The sequence below is a fragment of the Cottoperca gobio genome, chromosome 15, assembly GCF_900634415.1.
Source record: "Cottoperca gobio chromosome 15, fCotGob3.1, whole genome shotgun sequence".
Taxonomy (NCBI): Eukaryota; Metazoa; Chordata; class Actinopteri; order Perciformes; family Bovichtidae; genus Cottoperca; species Cottoperca gobio.
This window is the reverse complement of record NC_041369.1, coordinates 5,859,455-5,878,696: the sequence shown is the minus strand read 5'-3', so window position 1 is coordinate 5,878,696 and position 19,242 is coordinate 5,859,455. Positions and strand designations below refer to the sequence as shown.

The following is a 19,242-nucleotide window of genomic DNA, read 5'->3' as shown; positions in this document are numbered from 1 at the left end:
ATTCATATTTCATGCTGTAAAAAGACAAAAATAATATTGAGTAATATTATAACGTATCAACTACAGCTAAGGCTACAACAGAGGGGGATCAGGGGGATTGCAGTTATTGGATAACTTCTTTATTACCAAAAACCTTTTTTCTGCCTCAAGCGAGCCATAACACTTTTCATTATATCATAATTTGTATATAAATACAGAATGCAAATCCAGCTAATGTATAAAGCCACGCAGAGATTAAAAGCATAGGCTTTTTAAATAAATGTCTGATTGGCTGTGGCTACAAACTGATCTGACCAGATATTGACCAGACTGCTGGTTAGCTAGATACATCCTTACATGAGATAAACACTAATTCAATCTGTGACATATGGATGAGTTCCTAGAAATGAATGTCTTCGAGACAGTGTAGAGACAGATAAACTCTTAATTTAGACTTGCAATCTGCTGTTGTCTGCCATGCTGACTACAGATCTAAGAGCTGAAGTCACCAGACAGGCTGGAAAATGAGAATAAAGTTATAAACATCTAAGTTTAAATACAAGGTTAGACATTGTTATTTAGTTTTAGAGAAGTTAAAGTGTGTGCATGGCATGGTTCAGGTCCATAAACTCCACAATCATGCAATATGGCTGCCAGAGGTCATGTTTATGTCATCCGAGAGCCGTCTGTTGAACCCCTAGAGGCTAACATCTACTACACACATACACACAGAGTAACCCAGTGGCCGAATGCCCTGCCATTGAACCAGGAAGAGAGCCTTTACCTGAACCGTTAATCCCATCAGTGGTTTAGCTGGCAGGGAGAAGTGAGCCAAGGCCTTTTACCTCGGTCATGTTGGCTTGAACTTTCCCTTCTTATTAACCCCTTAATACACACTTTCCCTGTTTTATTTTCCCTATTTTTATATATAAGTAATAGTTTGACCTTTTAGCTTAGCATACAGACTGGATACAATGTGTTGTTAGAGATCTTTAGAGGTGTTGATCGGCATAACTGGGCTAGACAGAGGCTGCCACCCCCCCTCCCCCATCCAGTCTTTATGCTAAACTAACCTAACTGTCTCGTGTCTGTAGATTTATATTCAGCGTAGGGTTACAGGCATAAGAGAGGTATCAATCTTCTCAAACTACTTCTTAAGTGGCTATACAATTGGAACAATTATTTCATTCCATCTGCCTGACAGTATCACACTGTACATATTTCATTGTAGCTTGTTCCAGCTCTTCATTGTAGCTACATGATGTATAGACTGAGTGAAATATTGAAACCCCTGATTCAGTGTTTTTATGGTTGCATCGTTCCATCAAGTGGAAATGTTGTGGATGCTTTGTGTATTTATAGACATTCCCCTAAAATAAACCTGACATATTTGGCATCTTTGGAAACTTTAAGGACCTCCACTAGAATTAAAAATGAAGTCCCCACGTCAAAACAACGTGATTGACCCACATCTCAAAGTGATACGGACACACATTTGATACGGACAATCTCCATGTGTGAAAGGGAAACTCCAGACAATGTGTGGACATGATTCTCCAGATATTTTCAGCAAATTATGTGTACACATTCCTGTTGTGATAAAAAGAAATAACAGTGCATCTTGAATAAATTCCTGCATTGCAAAGTACATTCTTACCTCTTTATGGATTGGAGCAGATATATAAATATATAACAGTATAAGTATAAGTCAACATGGCACACGTTCATGTACACACTCAAATGGGAATATAGTAACAGGAAGGGAAAAGAAGAAGGAATGAAAGGAAGGGGGGGATACAGGAGCCATTGAGGAAAGGAAAAGGAAGAAAGCAAGGAAGGCAGTGTGAGCGGCGAGAGAGCTAAATTGGTAACAATGAGTAGAGATAGAGGGGGATGAGAGGAAGAGAGCGAGGTGTCAAAGAAACAGGAAAAAATAAGTGCGCTCAGATGAGCCATACATAGCAACGGAGGCACCAGCCAACTCCCAATCGTCTCTCTATTTGCCCCCCCAATATTTTTTCACACACACATCTTCTCTCTCTCCGTGGTTATCAGAGGTCTTGCTCAATAGAATATATTTCCCTGGTTGCTAGGCAATCCCATAAAGCAGAAAGAATGTGCAAAGTGTTATAAATAATGTATTTGCATTATCTAATCAGCTGACAACCACCCCCATCCTCACAGAGAGAAGAAGAGAGAGAGAGAGAGAGGGGGGAGAGAGAGAGGGAGAGAAGATGAGAGAAAGGGGGGGAGATAGAGAGGGAGAGAAGATGAGAGAGAGAGAGGGGAGAGAGAGAGAGGGAGAGAAGATGAGAGAGAGAGAGGGGGGGCATTTGATAATTGGAACGCGATTAATTCAATGAGCACAAATCCTCGTCCTTGAGAGTATACATGCATATGTGTAGCGGTGTATGAATATGCTTCTGTTGGAGAGGAGAAAGTTAAGAGTGTGTGCTATTGGCCTGTGTGTGTGTGTGTGTGTGTGTGTGTGTGTGTGTGTGTGTGTGTGTGTGTGTGTGTGTGTGTGTGTGTGCGTGTGTGACTCAGAGCAGGCTCCGCTACAGAACAGGAGGGATGATATGTGGAGGATGTTGGGAGTGGGTCAGATTCATTTCATGCCATCGCCGGAAGCAAGGCAGGGCCGTGTTTCAGGATCAGCTACCCATCAGAACACACACACACACACACATAAACACACGCACGATCACATGCCACACATACACACACGTGTCAACCAAACACTTACAATAATGAGGTTAGCAGCACAGACAGACAAATGTGTAAAAGCTGACATTGCTAATACTGTGATAGATGAACGAAATAGACGCTTAGATTTAACCTGTGGACTGTAACGACAGAGACATTAAACTATAAATCTGTAGCTAACCATTAGCACACACACACACACACACACACACACACACACACACACACACACACACACACACACACACACGCACACACAGCATGCCAAAGTCCCACACCCTCATCCATCCAAAAATACCAGCAGCTGACCAGAGCTGTGAGTCACTGTCTGATACACATACACACAAAAACAATGTGGACACAGTTGATGCTAATATGTAGAGCTGTGCGGTGAACTACACCACAGGGGCTACTGAGATTCTGTATGGCTTCCAGTTATGGGTTTCCCTTCACATTTCCCTTTCCTCCTCTGCCGTGGAGAAAATTACAACTTCACTCCACTCTGGTGGGCTTAGTTGAGGCTATGCAACGCTGTCTTAAACCTAAATAAGACTGTGAAAATAATAAAATAATACTTTTTTCATATCTCGGTAAGAGTGCTCTCGATCACTTCTAGAATGTTTCTCGAAAACATAGCTGAATCCCAGAGTTCAATGGGTTCTAACAAAATAAGAACAGATTGTGGCTACAAACAAACAAATATCCCAAAAAGAAAATCAGAAGGATTTCATTGTGGAGCCACAGCAGGAGTACATCTTTTTTGTATGTGCAGCCCTAATAACTTAAAAAAAGATCTTGAGGACACTCAAGGAAAGAACAGTATGTACTTTTGCAGAATAATAGCTCAAGTGTAAGAATATCAACTAAGAATATCTTCAGAATTCCCCTTAAGGCACAGCAGAATAAATGGGCCACCGGCACACAAAGTGTCCACCGCAGATACAGTATAAAAATAAATGCATGAATCCAGAGCCACAGAGTACATGTAGCAGCAACTGTAGGTTGTATTCTGGCAGGGCTGATGCAAACCAGAAATATAGGTAGCGCTCCAAATAAAATGTCCCACACACTGTCCCACTTAGGCTCCATCACAATGCAAAGATGCAAGTATTTATCCCACTGCCCCATTAACATGTCTAATATATATTCCAAAACATATCCAGATAGTAGTGTTTTTGTATTTGGGTTACACCATGTGACTTAATCCAAGTACATGCATACAAAATAATTGTCCAAATAGTCCACATGTGCGCCAAATCCATGGAGGAAGGCACACACACAACACACACACACACACACACACACACACACACACACACACACACACACACACACACACACACACACTTTCTGACTGAGAACACATCTGCCCTGTAAGAGAACCAGAGTAGGACACTGCCAGCTGGCTTTGTTTCAACTTTTTACCCCCTGGGATTGGTTCTCCCACAGGCCAAATATGGAAGAGACGGTACCTCTGTCAAACCCCATGGGACTGCACATCCACACACACACACACACACACACACACACACACACACACACACACACACACACATACTAAAGTGCACAGTAATAGCAAGATCATTAGCCTTATGTGGTCACAAGGAGTATTTAATTCAAAAAGATATCAACTAGCACATCTATGGTCACTATGGAGACCACAGACATTGAGTGTGTGTGTGTGTGTGTGTGTGTGTGTGTGTGTGTGTGTGTGTGTGTGTGTGTGTGTGTGTGTGTGTGTGTGTGTGTGTGTGTGTGTGTGTGTGTGTGTGTCGGGCGAAATCTCGATTTAGGGAATATCCCTCTCTGGTCGGTTCAGTATGACAACAGAGAAAGTTCAAAGGTCAGAGCAGCTGTGGTTAATCCAGTGGATCATCTGGAAGACAGACTGGGAGAGAGACTGAGCGAGTGAGTGGGTGGAAGTGGGCGAGAGAAGATCTTTCTAGTGCGGAAATAAGAGAAGAGGATCTGCTCAGATGAAAGAAATGTGGGGGAAGTGATCAGGAGACAGAGAGCAGTATTTCTCATTTTCTGGTTTTGGACCAAACGTTTGTTTGTTTCTATTTTCTGAAATTTGAAGTTTGCCCACAACCAATTTCAAAATACGACTGAACCTTAATGTGATAATTAGGACTACAATGAACACAATCCTGACACCTGACACAGTAGAGTACGGCTCTAAGAGTAATGATTTTGAGCAGCTGCTATTGCTACTGCCGACTTAAGAGCTATTATTAGCAGCTAATAACAAGCTAGCCTAATAATTTAAGATGAATAACAAAAGAAAGGTGCACATTTCATCAGTTAACCTTTCTGTTTCTTCCCAGAAATGAACTGTACTTACTACTAGGGTACATTAGATATGAGGCTAACATACTTTATAGTCCTTTGAAATGATCTCTATGAACACATTCTGCGTATGATTGCAGATGGTGCAATTTGGGGCATTCTGGTCATGATTTTTGTATCTGGCAAAGGCACTAATGTATGCATGGAAAGTGTAAAGTAAAGCATGTTACCTTCAAAGGTATGCTTCTTGTGATGAAGTCCTATGTCTCTCATTACTGAACAAAAACTACCATCTATATTTTAGAATAAGAATAAAACAAATATATGTAGTTATCTTTATCAGTCAGTAAAAGAAGAAAGTTAAAAGTCTTGTCACTTTCATACTAACATTATGTGACCGTACTCCGACGATCTTTACTAACACGGCAGTAGTTCAAGAGTCAAAGACAGATACAATCCTCCTGCTGGAGGCTGAGGCAGCACATTTGCCCATTGGAAACTTAGGTAAACTATTTCCATTCTAAAAATAAATAACATTTCAAACACTTCTGTATTATACTGAATTAAATGAAAATCATTATGTTATGAAACTGAAAATACTAAATAAATATAATTATAAAATGTTTCAATAATCTCCCCCCTCTCTATATCTGGGTAATGGCGTCAATTGATTGGTGTGTTTCTATTGATTCACATCCCCTACGACGGTGGAGCCACGCCGATACACGTCCTCATCTTAAACACAACTCGCGCTCCGCTGCTGTTGTAGCTGACCGGGATCGGATACAGGATGCAGGGACTGCGAGCTAACCGCTAACGTCTCCTCAGCTAGTTTTTCTGATAATCCTTTAAAAATGACCAAGATTTGAAAATCTTCTGTCAGAGAACCACAACGCTGATGCATGCGCAAACGGGATGAATTACAGGCGACTAAATGAAACGGACCATTTTCATAATTGTTGGAAACATCTGGGATAATGTTACACAACTTATAATACATTAGTCTAGTCGTTTTTAGACATCTTAATGCAGAAATGTTACATATTATACCTTTAAGATGCCAGATTTGAACTTGTTGAGATGAGAAGCTTGGCATGCAAGAATTTGCGGGAATACATCATGTAAAGCTACATCTTCTTAACCAAGTGTGTGTGTGTGTGTGTGTGTGTGTGTGTGTGTGTGTGTGTGTGTGTGTGTGTGTGTGTGTGTGTGTGCTGTTTGTGTACAGTTACAAAGACCTGGATTACAAAAGAACAATTAGTTTGCATTACAGGACTATATAATGTGATTCAATGTACTCAAGTAAAGCATTGAATGCGGCCTGCATCTTATGTTAATGATGATTTAATAGACTCAAGTAGTGGATCCATGTTGTGTGCGTTTGTGGAGCATCCTGACCACTATGCAGAATGTGACGTTAACTCTAATTTAGCTTTCACTGTCTCTCACCATGTGCACAAGTATGCGTTCTCCTGTGGGATGGATGGCCAGGGCCTCGTCATACAGGCTTTTGGCTTCGTCCAGTTGGCCCCGAAGCTCGGCTAGGCGGCCCCGCTGCAGCAGCACCGAGTACGAGTTGGGGAAGAGAGAGCTGGCCTCGGCTATGCAGAACTGGGCCTCCTTTGGCCGACCGTCGGCCATGAACAACTCCCCTGAAGGCGGAGATAGAGAAAGAGGAGGGAGGAAGAACAGTGAGAGAGGTGAGAGGGATGAAGGGAGAAGAGGAGGGAAAAGGGAGATTAAAGAAAAGAGGAAGAAAGGAAAATCAGGGAGAGAGAGAGAAAGAAGATAAATATATTAATCCCATCAGTAGCATGACTTAACTGTGAGTTCAGCAGCATTATGTTCAAATGTAAACTGTGCAGCGCTCAAATACAAACAAAACACTACATTTGGGATGACCCCCTCCCCCCAACACACACACACGGGAAGAGAGAGTGGGAGCAGGCAATGAAGTGCCTGGGAAGTCATGAAAGTCTTGCCTAAATATGGCCATCGCATACTAAAGCTGCCTGCCTCCTTTCTTTGCTGCTGCTGGGAAGATGAGGACAAACCCCACACACACACACACACACACACACACACACACACACACACACACACACACACACCCATCACGCCTACAAGCAAGTTAATGTCCAATAAGACTCGGACACAGAGCTGACCAGAGGACCCGCCCCTGGGACTGGGGAAGACCAATATCTGGATGGCATGCTGACGCAGGGAGGGAGATGTCAATCATGAAGTGGACGCTGGGTCAACACCCGGAGAAACCCTGAGAAAGAAACTCTTCAGCTCTAAACACTGTGTGACCGTGTATATATATGTTGTGGGGACATCAATCTGTTTACACGATGTTAACTCGCCTTTCTTTTAAGGACAAAATGCAAGTCCCCATAACGTAACATAAGAGTAAAGACTTGGTTTAAGGTCAGGGTAAGATTAGGTTTAGGTTAATCACACATTATTAAATGCTCTCCCTCTAGGGGAAGTTTGGTTGCTTTTGTGACGTAGCGTGGGATCATGGGACTTGTTGTTTTCACCACCATTGTTCAGGAGGTTTTCACATATCTGCAGAGGTCTCCTCCTCTCCAAAACAAACGGACCCGGTGAGTAAAACCAGTAAAAACACTGAATGAAGTTAAAACAGTTTTATCAATGAAATGCAAAGAGAGCAAAAACGTTATAAAAAAAGTTATTAACGACCAAGATCTAAAAATGTTATTGGAAAAATCAATTTATGACAGCTTCTGGCAGACAACCACAACGCTGATGCATGCTCAAATGGGGATACGATGCAATTACAGGAGATCAAATGTGTTACAGAGAGAGACAGTGAACTGCGTTGTGCAAATATATTGTGCACGCCGTCTGCTCCTGAGCGCTGTGTGAACCCATGTGTGTGTTTGGTAGCGGATGTTTTGTTTGTTTACCTGTGTCTCATGGATGCACAGATGGGAGATACTTAGTGCATGCATGCTACCTCTGCGAGATGAGAAAGAGACATTTCCCAGGCTCTGGGTTACTGTTCATAGCTTCACTTTGGGGAAAAAGGATTCAGTGAATGCTCTCTGGTTATGTAAGGCAATTTATCTGCTTCTCACCTGAGCTCCTGGAATTATTTTTAAATCAGTGCATTTATGTATACAATCCATTTATACGATTGCAGGTATGTATGTCCATATCCATTTTAAAGAGCCCTCTGTGTGTGTGTGTGTGTGTGTGTGTGTGTGTGTGTGTGTGTGTGTGTGTGTGTGTGTGTGTGTGTTTTCTGATGTGGCCGATGAGGATGTGAGATTGAGAGAGGAAGTGACCGATGAGAAGAGGAATGCTGGGAAGGAGAGAGGGGGGTTCGGGGTACAACTGACTTAACCTTGAACTAAGAGACACACCCCCTTGTCTCACACGTACACACACACACGCACACACATGTACACACACGCATGTACACACACACACACACGTACACACACACACACACACACACACACACACATGTACACACACACGATTTAGTTCAAATCAGCAGTGAGCACATTATATTTTGCCTGCTCTCCACAGAGGAAAAGCAGAGTTCAAAGGTTGGACGTAGAAAATAACCTTCAAATTGCAGAAGGCCATAGGGGACATGACCCCGCGGCCCCTCCACCCATCCCATCCTGTATTTGAACTATCCCTGGTATGCTGGTTGCATCACTGCCTTCATTAGGCTGCTGTATGGATTCCATTCCCGTTCTCATGCCTCATCCACTCCAGCCTGAGTGGATGGATGGTGTGTTGTTTGTGCGCAGCATCTCTGTACTCCTCTCTCTTCATTTCCTGCTAATGCTCTGCTCTTCTGTAAACTTCCACAGGCAGACTGAGGCTGAAGGGCTGGAAGTAATAGCAGTATGCATCACTGCCATTCTGCCCTTAATAGAACAGTGGCCACATGTACGCAGGTATGCAGAATTGGTTCGACCCACTAAATTGTTAAAACATGTCCTTGTATACTGCTGTTTGTGAATATAGAAAATGGCTGCAGTAATCATATTAAATTATGTAGTTTTACACAATAACAAGATTACAAATACATCATCTCCAGCGGAAATGGTTTTGTTGTAGATCTACTTCTCTGATGTTATCACAGAGGGTTTTCCAGTCTCTCACATATAGTAGTTGACCCAAAGTGATTTTTCTGTGACTGCAATGTTCAAAGCGAGAAAGAAAAAAAAACGTGTGCTCACGTTGTATCAAGTGAATCAACGATATCTCACTCCCCAGAGAGACTGAGCGTGTAAGCAGGTCAGTAAGCTGAGTAAGATAGCCAGACTGCACACATTTCACAGCAGCATCTGCACAGCACAGTCTGTGTGTGCAGAAGGTTTTCATTCAAAAGTTGCCATTTGATATTCTTGTTTTTATTCTAGTTACCTTCACCGAGAAATGTGTTTTCGTCTCGGTTTGTCTGTTTCTCTGTCTTTCAGCAGGATTACGGAAAAACTAATTGCCCATTTTTCATGAAAATTGGTAGAAGGGTGAAGCACGGGCCAAAGAATAACCCGTGTCATGTTTCACTTTTGTTAACATTGCAAGATAGGGCATTTGTGCTGCATTCATGTGTTTGGGCATGTCAACATTTCCTTGTGAGCATGTTAGCATGCCGCCACTAGCATTCAGATCAAAGTGTCACTGCGTCGCAAGTTTGGCACCAGACTCTTCGTCTGGAAAGCTTGATGCCTGAAATCAATGTCTTGTCCATTTCTCATGTACCAATAGGATTATTATTCATAAAACTTAATAACGCTGGGAAAAAGAGAATCTGGTTGCTGTCGGTTTTTAAACAAACGTTTCCTCATAGTCAACTTTGCTTGACGTTTGCCTGACTTGCACCCCAAACAAGAGTAAAGAATTGTTCAAAGAGATTCCAAACTCAAGGTTTGGGAAAAGTTTTGTGTGCTGTTGTCATACCAGCCTGCAGCCAAATGCGTTCCAGGATGGTCCAGATGTAGGTGGGTCCCTGACGACGGGTGAGAGCTGAGGTCCGACACCTCAGAAAGCGCCGCTTCCAGACGAGACACTGCAACTGATGTGGGGCTCAGTGAACCTGAATGAAGCACAATGAAGGGATAAGAAATACCAACGGTTAGAGATGAAAATGATTGTACCTCTTTTAATCGACAGCAACTCTGGTTGACAAGTGATTCCACTTCAACACAATGAACACTTTGATATGTTAGAGATACTAAATGATAAACACATGAAAACAAGATATACTAAAACATTCATATTCATTAAAAAAAACTAACTTAGAATATGACAGAACAGAGCCATTCTGAGAAAACAAACATTCATCCTCTGTTAATAGAATTTCAATAGATTCCCTGTGACTGAAGGGCAGGTAACAGACCCCTGACTCTGCTCAGAACAAAGTGTGGAGGTGAGTCAGATCATTGATACTTAATGTTTCAGGCAACACATTTGAAATCCACAATAAGTCGAATACCAGGGGATTCGGACCGACCTGCACATTCACCTTTCTTACTGGTATTTACACCAGAGGAAAAGGAGGATGTGTTTAACTTAAAATAATAAATTCAGCATGTTGTAATCCAAACAGTGACAGTCCCTTATTAGAAAGACTTTAAACAGAGAGAGAGAGCAGACCGGTGGAGGTGTCCTGGAAGTCTGGCAGGGTGAGGTGTATGGAGGGTTTCCTGGCTCCAGAGCTGACCTCTGCCCTCTCAGCCATCGGTATACTGCCGCTGTCATCTGTCTCACTGCAACACACATGCACAGCACAAACTGAACAAACACACTCACCAGCACAGATACGCTACATGTAGTGACCTTAGAATAATAGGAATACATTACACATGAAATGGTTCTTTGATAAGTTATCAAAGAATCAATGGCCATGTACTGGTATTAAATCAATGGCTGTGATTTAACTGCAGAAAGATGTTTATTGCTGATGACAGCTGCTCACAGACGGCTACAATTTTTGTCAATAACTTTTCCCACCATTTGTGATTGAACAACGTCAGGACATCAGTGTCGTCAGGAGAATCTCGTACGCTGATAAGCTTTCACACAGTGTCATGAGAGCAGGTAGCTTCTTAATGTTCATTAAATAGCTCATGCTCATGTTTGCACAAATGATATTATTTGTAACTCAAAGTTACCATAACTTCTCTGGAGATTACAGTAGATTAGATTTAGAGATGTAGAGTAAGAATGTGAGATAAATTAAGAACTGGGTTTGTGTTGGAGCTTGTAACTTGTATATTTCAGCAGCCACACAGTATTGGTGGCGACTACATTTATAGACACCGGCAGTGATGAGCTGCGCTGTACAGGCTGACAAGTAGAAGCAAGTTTGGGAGAAGAACAGAGACCAGAAGAGCAGCGAAAAGAAGAAGACTAGACAGACGAACAACGTTCAATATGGAGAGAAAGTATCTGCAGTGTGTATTCCAAAAAGTGTCGGAATGTGAGCCCAAATATAGATATATCATAACTCCCTTCAGTATTCAATACATGGATTTTCTGTATTATAACAAACTTTTCAGAACTGAAATCATTTCTTTCTTTTATGCTTTAATAGATGGAACCTGATAATTACAGTGTATATTGTACGTGTTATCTGCCAGCCTTATTTTAAATTTGAAAGGATGTTGATATTTTATATTTAGAGTTCCTTATGGGTTCCAGTTATTATGATGAATAATAGACTTTACTGCATAATAGTTTTACTATGTAAGACGTGACAACTTTGAAGCTCAATATCTCAAAACTGCTCAGAACCTGACAAACCTTATAATTCAAACCTTATAATTCATGGTCATGTTACATCAGAAATACATGAGTGCATGAATACACACACACACACACACACACACACACACACACACACACACACACACACACACACACACACACACACACACCTGGAGCGGCTGACATCATAGCGGCTCAGCCAGTGTTGCAGCATCTCTTCGCAGGTCTGCAGGGCCGTGGCCGGGCCGAAGAGGGCCTCTTGAAGCTTCGCCTTTGTGAACAGCAGACTGGACCAAAAATACCCACACATTACTCATCAGATGTATCATGCTGCTTTTTCACGATTTATTACCACCTCACGTAGATGTACACCTTTGAGCGAGACACAGGCAAAAACATAATTTATCATGCACTCGTCATTTTAAGATTCTACTACTTTGCTTCCATAACATGAAAACTTGCAATACAAAAAATAATCATCTTAATGTAAATGATCAACTTTCATGGTGATATCTATTAGTTAAATGTGTTTACCCTATTCACCTGTAGTGTCTTCAAAATGTATGGACTTTTACAATACATATCTTTAACGACTTCTCAAAATGAGTTTTTTGTCAGACTCTGAGACAGAAATCTCCTCTTCAGCTGCACGTACACACACCAAACATTCCATTTTCATTCCTCTCTATGTCTCTATGTTCTAAATGTTTTTACTGAGAGGTTTGTTACTTTAGCATTCACAGCCTGAGTTATACAACATTTTATCCAGAAATGTATGCAAATTATCACATATTTAACAAGATGATGCCTCATTTGCATATATATACCTAACATTTCCGAAAACGTGTAATACAAAAAAGCCATTGTCTTAATGTAAGTAATCAACTGGGGAAGTGTCAAGATGGTATCTATTAGTTCAAATGCTTTACCCTATTCACCTGTAGTGTACCAAAAAACAGTATCTGCTGTTATTATACCCGTATGGATATTAAACTGTAAACTGAGCAGCCTTGAGGGATGTTTATGTGGGCTTAAACTCGCTCAATCCTGTTCCTATTATCACTAATCACATTGGTATGGACACACAACATGATATTCAGTGAAAAGAAGATTACAAGACAAAACAACCTTTCAGTGCTTCTCACTGTGTACTAGTGAAATAAAATGCATCCAACCTGCAAACTGCTCTGTGGAAGAGCACTGGAAACTAGCTGATATTATCCCCATGCAGCTGACAGTTGCTGATTTGGTTATAAAAATAAAGAAATGTTTGAGCTTCCACAGCAGCTGGTTAAGTGCTTAGGACCCATCAACATCTCACTGATGCATGGGGTCTGAGGCACACGTGGATCGATACAAACAGAGAGTGGGTAAAGATAGTCATCAACAACAAGCTCTGAGAGTGTGTGTACGTGCGTGTGTGTACGTGCGTGTGTGTACGTGCGATGTGTCGAGAGGTTGATGAGCAGAGGCCATAGAGTGTTTCCGCTCGGCCCATTTAGTTGAAGACAACTGGTTAAGTGATGTGGGAGTCTCTGATGTGAGAGTGTGTATGTGTGTAGTAATTGCCAGAAGGGGCTAGTAGAGGATGCAGTCTGTCATGGGCATCACTCATCCATGAGTGTGAGGAGAGAGAGAGAGAGAGAGAGAGAGAGAGAGAGAGGCAAAGAGACTATGGTGGCCACATCTGACGCCCGCCTGCCTCGCTGTTCACTGCCTCCCTGTTGTTGAAGGCTGCTCCAGTTTCAGGGGGAATAGAGGGACGGAGGGAAGGAGAAAGGGAAGGGAGAAAAAATAGATAAAGGTAGGCGCAGGATCAATAGCGAGACAAGCTCATGTCAGGGGAGAAAACTCTCAGTGAAATGCACCTCGTTACTGACTCATGGGTCGGTGGGCGATTGGGGGAAGGGCGTATGTGCGTGAGTGTGTGTGTGTTTGTGTGTAAAGAGAAGATGGAGGGATGTTGGAAAATAAAAAATGTAAGTGTGCGTTAGAGGAAGGCATGACGTGCAGTTGACAAGTGCTGCCCAGGGACATTGTGTTAAGGATACGCCTGCCAGTAGGGGTCCACCAGAGTGTGTGATTGTGTGTGTCTCTAGGCTACCCATTACCAGTGTGGCAAAGCATTCAGAAGCATTGTGATGGTATAAACCCATCATCGTGTAGACATGTGACAAGGTGTATGGGTTTGGGTGTCTAACCTGCGTACAGAGAACTGTCTACCCTGAATGTACAACCTGAAGAACCACCTATACCGAGTTTACTATAAAAGAGTCAAACCTGGCATTCAAATAATAGTAGCGTCTCACAATATTTATGTATTTGTGTGTGTTTAACACAAATACTGGTCTTATTCTCAAACTAGAATGGACCTCATGGACCTCCGCCAGGGCCAATAGTGCATTCACATTTCCTCAGATGAAACCATTTTCCCGTTTGGGAAGTATTTCTTCAGATTTTGGTAAATTCACGAGTTTTAAGTTGTTATGTGAAAACTACATGGACACTAAGAAGATGTGTTGTAGGTCTATCTTGTTGCTCAGAATGTTTCCAGTATTTGGTCCGTGTATTAACCCCATGATTCAGATCTGCTCCAAAATGTAATTCTTCCTTGGCCCATGCTATACCCTTCCACCCAGTTTCATGAAAATAGGCCCAGTAGTTTTATTTGTAATCCTACTGACACAGAGCCAAAAACATGACTCCTTGGTGGAGGTAATGGATTCCAATTGCATCAGATTTTACATTTTCTTTGCTGTGTTAAGCTACCATCAAAGAAATCTTTGATAAAAGTAGAACGTGCAAGATTGTGAACACGATCATTTTGTATATCGTTGTTTTTCTTAAAGCAAAGCAGGAGAATTTCAATATAGCCAAACTCTATACTGTATGTGTATGTGAAGTGTAATAGAGGAAAAATGGAGGAAGGTTTAAGTTTGCATTACCAGTTAACAGTATTGTCAGGTAGCAAATCAGAAAACGAGGTTGGTTTTATGTTAAGAAAATCAAGAATAAAACAATCTCTTATTTAGGGCTGTTTCAACTAAAGCCCTTATTTTCACTGCAAGTGAGGCCATCATTTGAGAATTTATACCTACTTCTTTTCAATTAAATCACATCTTCAAACCAGCTTGAGTCTTTATAAAATGGTTTTACTGCGTACATTCTAGTAAGTAATGTCTGATCTAAGCCATCCAAGTATTTTCCACCTCATTATTCATCACTTGATCACAGCCAGTGTTTCCCTTGCAGCTTCAAAAAGGTAGATTTCATCGAGATTACAGCACTCCAAACTACACATCACATTACAAAAGATGTCATTTCCAGGCTCCTGGGAATGAGCCTGCATGGTGTGAGCAGAATAAGCGTAGTGTTTGAGGACGGATGGCAGCGAGCAGTGTAGCTCAGTGTAAACGCTCGGAGGTGGCCAGCTAAGAGTGGTGAGTGCCAGCGTAAACTCCATACAAAAATAGCTAATAATGTTCCCTTAAAAAAGTGCTACATCTACAGTACTAGTCATTCTGCACTCCCACAGATCAGAGTGTGTATTTTCTACAGGCACATGGCTCATGCAGACAAACACATCATGCTCACGTATACTTATATATATATATATGTATACAGTGCATGCATAGAGATTAACACACACAAACCTGTGCAGGAATACTTGCTTTGTGTTGCAGGGCAGAAGCCAGGCAAGCATGCACATGCACGCACACACTCTCTAATACACACACTTGTACAGATGCACACACATGCACAAATTACAAACACACTTTCTCATGCTGTAACATCCCGTTAGATGAATGCAGAATCAAAGGCTGGGATTAATCATTCTCTTTAGTACAAACTGTGAGACCACGATCGACCCCCCCCCCCCCCCCCCTACTCTCCCCCCCTCCCCCCATCCTCTCTCTCACACACAGTCACACAACCCTCCCCCTCTCTCCCTCTCTCGCCTCAGCTCTCTCAATCTGTAGCAGAATCCCATTTCACATTGAAATGCATGCCTGTTTACTGGGTGATTAAAATTTCAAAGAAGAGGGAGAAACGGAGACGAAGAGATAAAAAAGATGCGAGGCAAGGAGAGAAAGAGAGGGTGAGAAAAGAAGGAGTGAGAGGGGAAGAGATGGAGAAGGAAAGGGAGAGAGAAAGAGCGAGAGAGAGGAAGACAGGAGCCGGTGGGTAGAGGATGTGGGAGAAAAGGAGGAAGGAGAAATTCAGTGTGCTACAGTGAGCTGACAGTTTGCTGTGGTGCAGAGACGCAGTAGCTAACAAGAATCACACAGATGCATGCACACACACACACAGTGACACACAAACATGTATGTGCCAGATTACTATCTTGCACACACGTACACCCACATCCCCACAACACACAAGTACACACACATACACACGACTGTCACGGCATGCCCAGCACCATGCACGATACATGCTTTGATCTCTGACGCTCGCTCACACATCCAAAGCAAATGATATTCAGTGAGCTTGTTACTGAGAAAACACCTCCTTTCACTACATCTCTCTCTCTGTGTCTCCATCGCTCATTCTCTGACTCTTAGGTCTGCAACTCAGCCTCAGCTCGATGGCTGCCGGGGGTATTGCTATATTTTGACCGGGTTTGGACTCATTTTAATGTGCATGTTGCAGGTCTCGGTTGGGTTTAGGTCTAAAATATTGTAAGTACTTCTCGACCTTTTCTCATTCTTCTCTGTTTGCATGTAAGCAAACATTCACAGGTGTGTTTTGGAGAGCGGTCGCTGTTTCCGTTCTGTTACGCATTTCCTCTGTGGCATTTCCTTACGCGACTGTCTCTTGGTTGGCTTTGAAAGGCTTGGGGTGAAGCTGGCTTGCACGCCTCACCATGACCTTGATGCTTCCCGGGACCGTGGACTTACTGCTCGCTGTTCCCTCTCTCCCTGCAGGAAGCGACGGAGCCGGATGGCCTGCTCACTGCATCAGGGTTCTGCGACAAAGTCTGCATACCACCAGACCCATCTTGAGTCACGGACCCTGTCTCGTTTATCATGCTTTGTGGGTGTGACATCATCACCATTGATATCTATAGCCTGTGGGTAACACTATTCACCTGATTTTTGAGCAAGTGCGCTCGCTATGCTAGAATATAAAATATAGGCTATGCAATGTCATGCAAACTTCCAAAATCCAACAAGCAACAGCTCGACTCCTTGACTTTCAGGGGGGCGCCCCATTGGCTTCTCTGCGACATGTAAATCATAAGGTAGCCACGCCCTAAACAATACCCTGCTTTAACGTCTATTTTACTGTAAATGGGACCATAATTTACTAAATGAACATCGTGCTGCATTGAATAAGACTTGAAACTAGAGATTGAGAAAATGTTTACTGAGGTAATAAATCAAGAGAGAAGTAGGGTCATTTTTTAATTCATAGACTTCTATACCTTTCAGACTTATTTTTACAACCCCCTGCTGGCCAATAGAAAGAATGCAGGTTCAAGGCACTTCTGCATTGGCTTCTGGAGGTTGCCCCTTCTATACAATATGATGTTTCCAGTATTATTCACAGTTAGTTACTGAATACTTATAGACAGATTAGTATAGCAAAATAGGCCGTGTGTTTGCTACACTGCTACACTCAACTTACTTTGAGAGAGAGTTAAAGGGATGAAAAAGTGTGTTAGCTGTCGGTCCCAGGCCAGTTGAGCCAAAATGAATTGGGCCAGGTCAGACCAAGGCTAAAATTTCAGGTCGTTGCAGAAATCAGCTGTCTGTCTCTCTTCAGCTTTCACTTGCCTCCATTCACATATGCTTTACTGGCATGTGTAGTTAATGAAACATAAATCAATCAATATTAGAGGTAATAATACAGCTAAAGGACATTCAGTATGAATTCATTTAAATTCAGCTGTTCCCTCTCTTTTTTCCTCTCTGACTCAATGTCTCTCTCCCGCTTCATAACAACAGTTTGGGAACAACAACTGATGCTGCCTGCTCTACCCATATGACCTCATGGTTACCGGGGCGATGGGGATTCCTGGCGCAGAGAACGATGTGATTGGCTGAGCCCGAAAAAGAGCTCTTAAATGGGTCAAAGCAGTCAAGTGTCTCTATGGAGGAGGTGTGTGTGTGTGTGTGTCTAAGTGTGCGATGGTGCATCTAGACAGATAGAGAACAGATTTCATGTTCCAATTGTACATACAGTACTGATCAGTAAAGCTTGTGTAATTGTAAAGCCATCGTCTTCCCTGCATCCACCCACTCTGTGTTTTCTTCTTCCTGTCAGGCTCTTACATTCTTCCCTTCCTTCGTTGTTTCATACATCTTCTTGTTTTTCTGCATTTCCTCTCTCTTCCTCTCCCTCCTGATGGATGTACCCCATCTGTCTGTACTGGGACCGTGGAGGCCAACACTGACCCCAAATGGCTGCATTATGAAATGCTTTAAATGGGCTTCAAATGGAGAGAAAACGCATCAGAAAGATGATGCAACATGCGTCCATATTGTGGTTAGCGTGAAATAATTGGCCTGGATAGTTATTCTATCTATAAGACGGAGCCTCCTCCTCAGCTAATGAATGTTTTTAAGTGTGTTTGTTCAGGATGCCAGACTGGAATCCTTCCTGTGAGATAATGAGAGCATCTTAAACCAACGTTTTGGGACTGTACTGCTGCTGACCTGCCTTCCACAATTTAATTTAAAGCTGGATTCCTATTACACATTTTAGTGACTTATGACAAATAAGATAATAACATATCACAACAAAATGTTAGTGTAATTATTGAGATTCAAAGCCAAAATTCCATATGCTTTTTAATAACTCTGATATACTTTAGAAGTTATGTAATATAATGTGCTTTTTAATCCTTGGTCAAAGATGAAAATGTTGGTAAAATGGTGGATGTATGGTAAGAGATGCCAACCCATAGCCTCTGTGTCCCAAAGAAAATCCTTACTTGCACCAAAATGATTAGAGTGTAAATGTCCACGTGACTTTCTAAGTGTTTTAACGTGTGTAGTGTGGCAGACAGGTCGGTTTATGTGTTGGACAACGTTCCTGTTAAGCAGCACAAGGGCTCGGGTCAGAGCTGCAGTGTTAAAAGGGTAAGGGTGTATGAGGGGCATAGGTACCGCAATGCAGGCCTCCACTCTGGCACGTCTAAATAAGGCGTCAAGAGTGTGTGTGTGTGTGTGTGTGCTTGGACTCCAACACAGTCGAGCTGAGACACCCTATCCTTACGGAGAGGACTAGTGTTAGGACAGAGCCTCACTGCGCCACTCACTGGAGGCACACACACACACACACACACACATACACACACACACACACACACACATACACACACACACACACACACACACACACACATACACACACACACACACACTCACACACTCACTCACTCACACACACACACATATAAATAAACACCATACAAAGTCTAAAAAAGTACATCTATACAGCAATCGATTGGTGCCTCATCCTCAATTCACCAACACTCCACCATCATTTTCTGTTGCATGT

General features: G+C 42.3%; 1 protein-coding gene across 1 annotated transcript in view; it reads right to left on the bottom strand.

Moving 5' to 3' along the window:
* The window catches only part of ttc7a (tetratricopeptide repeat domain 7A), a 50,431-nt gene that overhangs the window by 7,862 nt on the left and 23,327 nt on the right, over nt 1–19,242 (bottom strand). Inside the window, 5 exon segments of the mRNA XM_029449860.1 lie at nt 6,424–6,626; nt 9,925–9,985; nt 9,987–10,060; nt 10,621–10,733; nt 11,904–12,020. Of these exon segments, the coding sequence (XP_029305720.1) occupies nt 6,424–6,626; nt 9,925–9,985; nt 9,987–10,060; nt 10,621–10,733; nt 11,904–12,020 (568 nt within the window).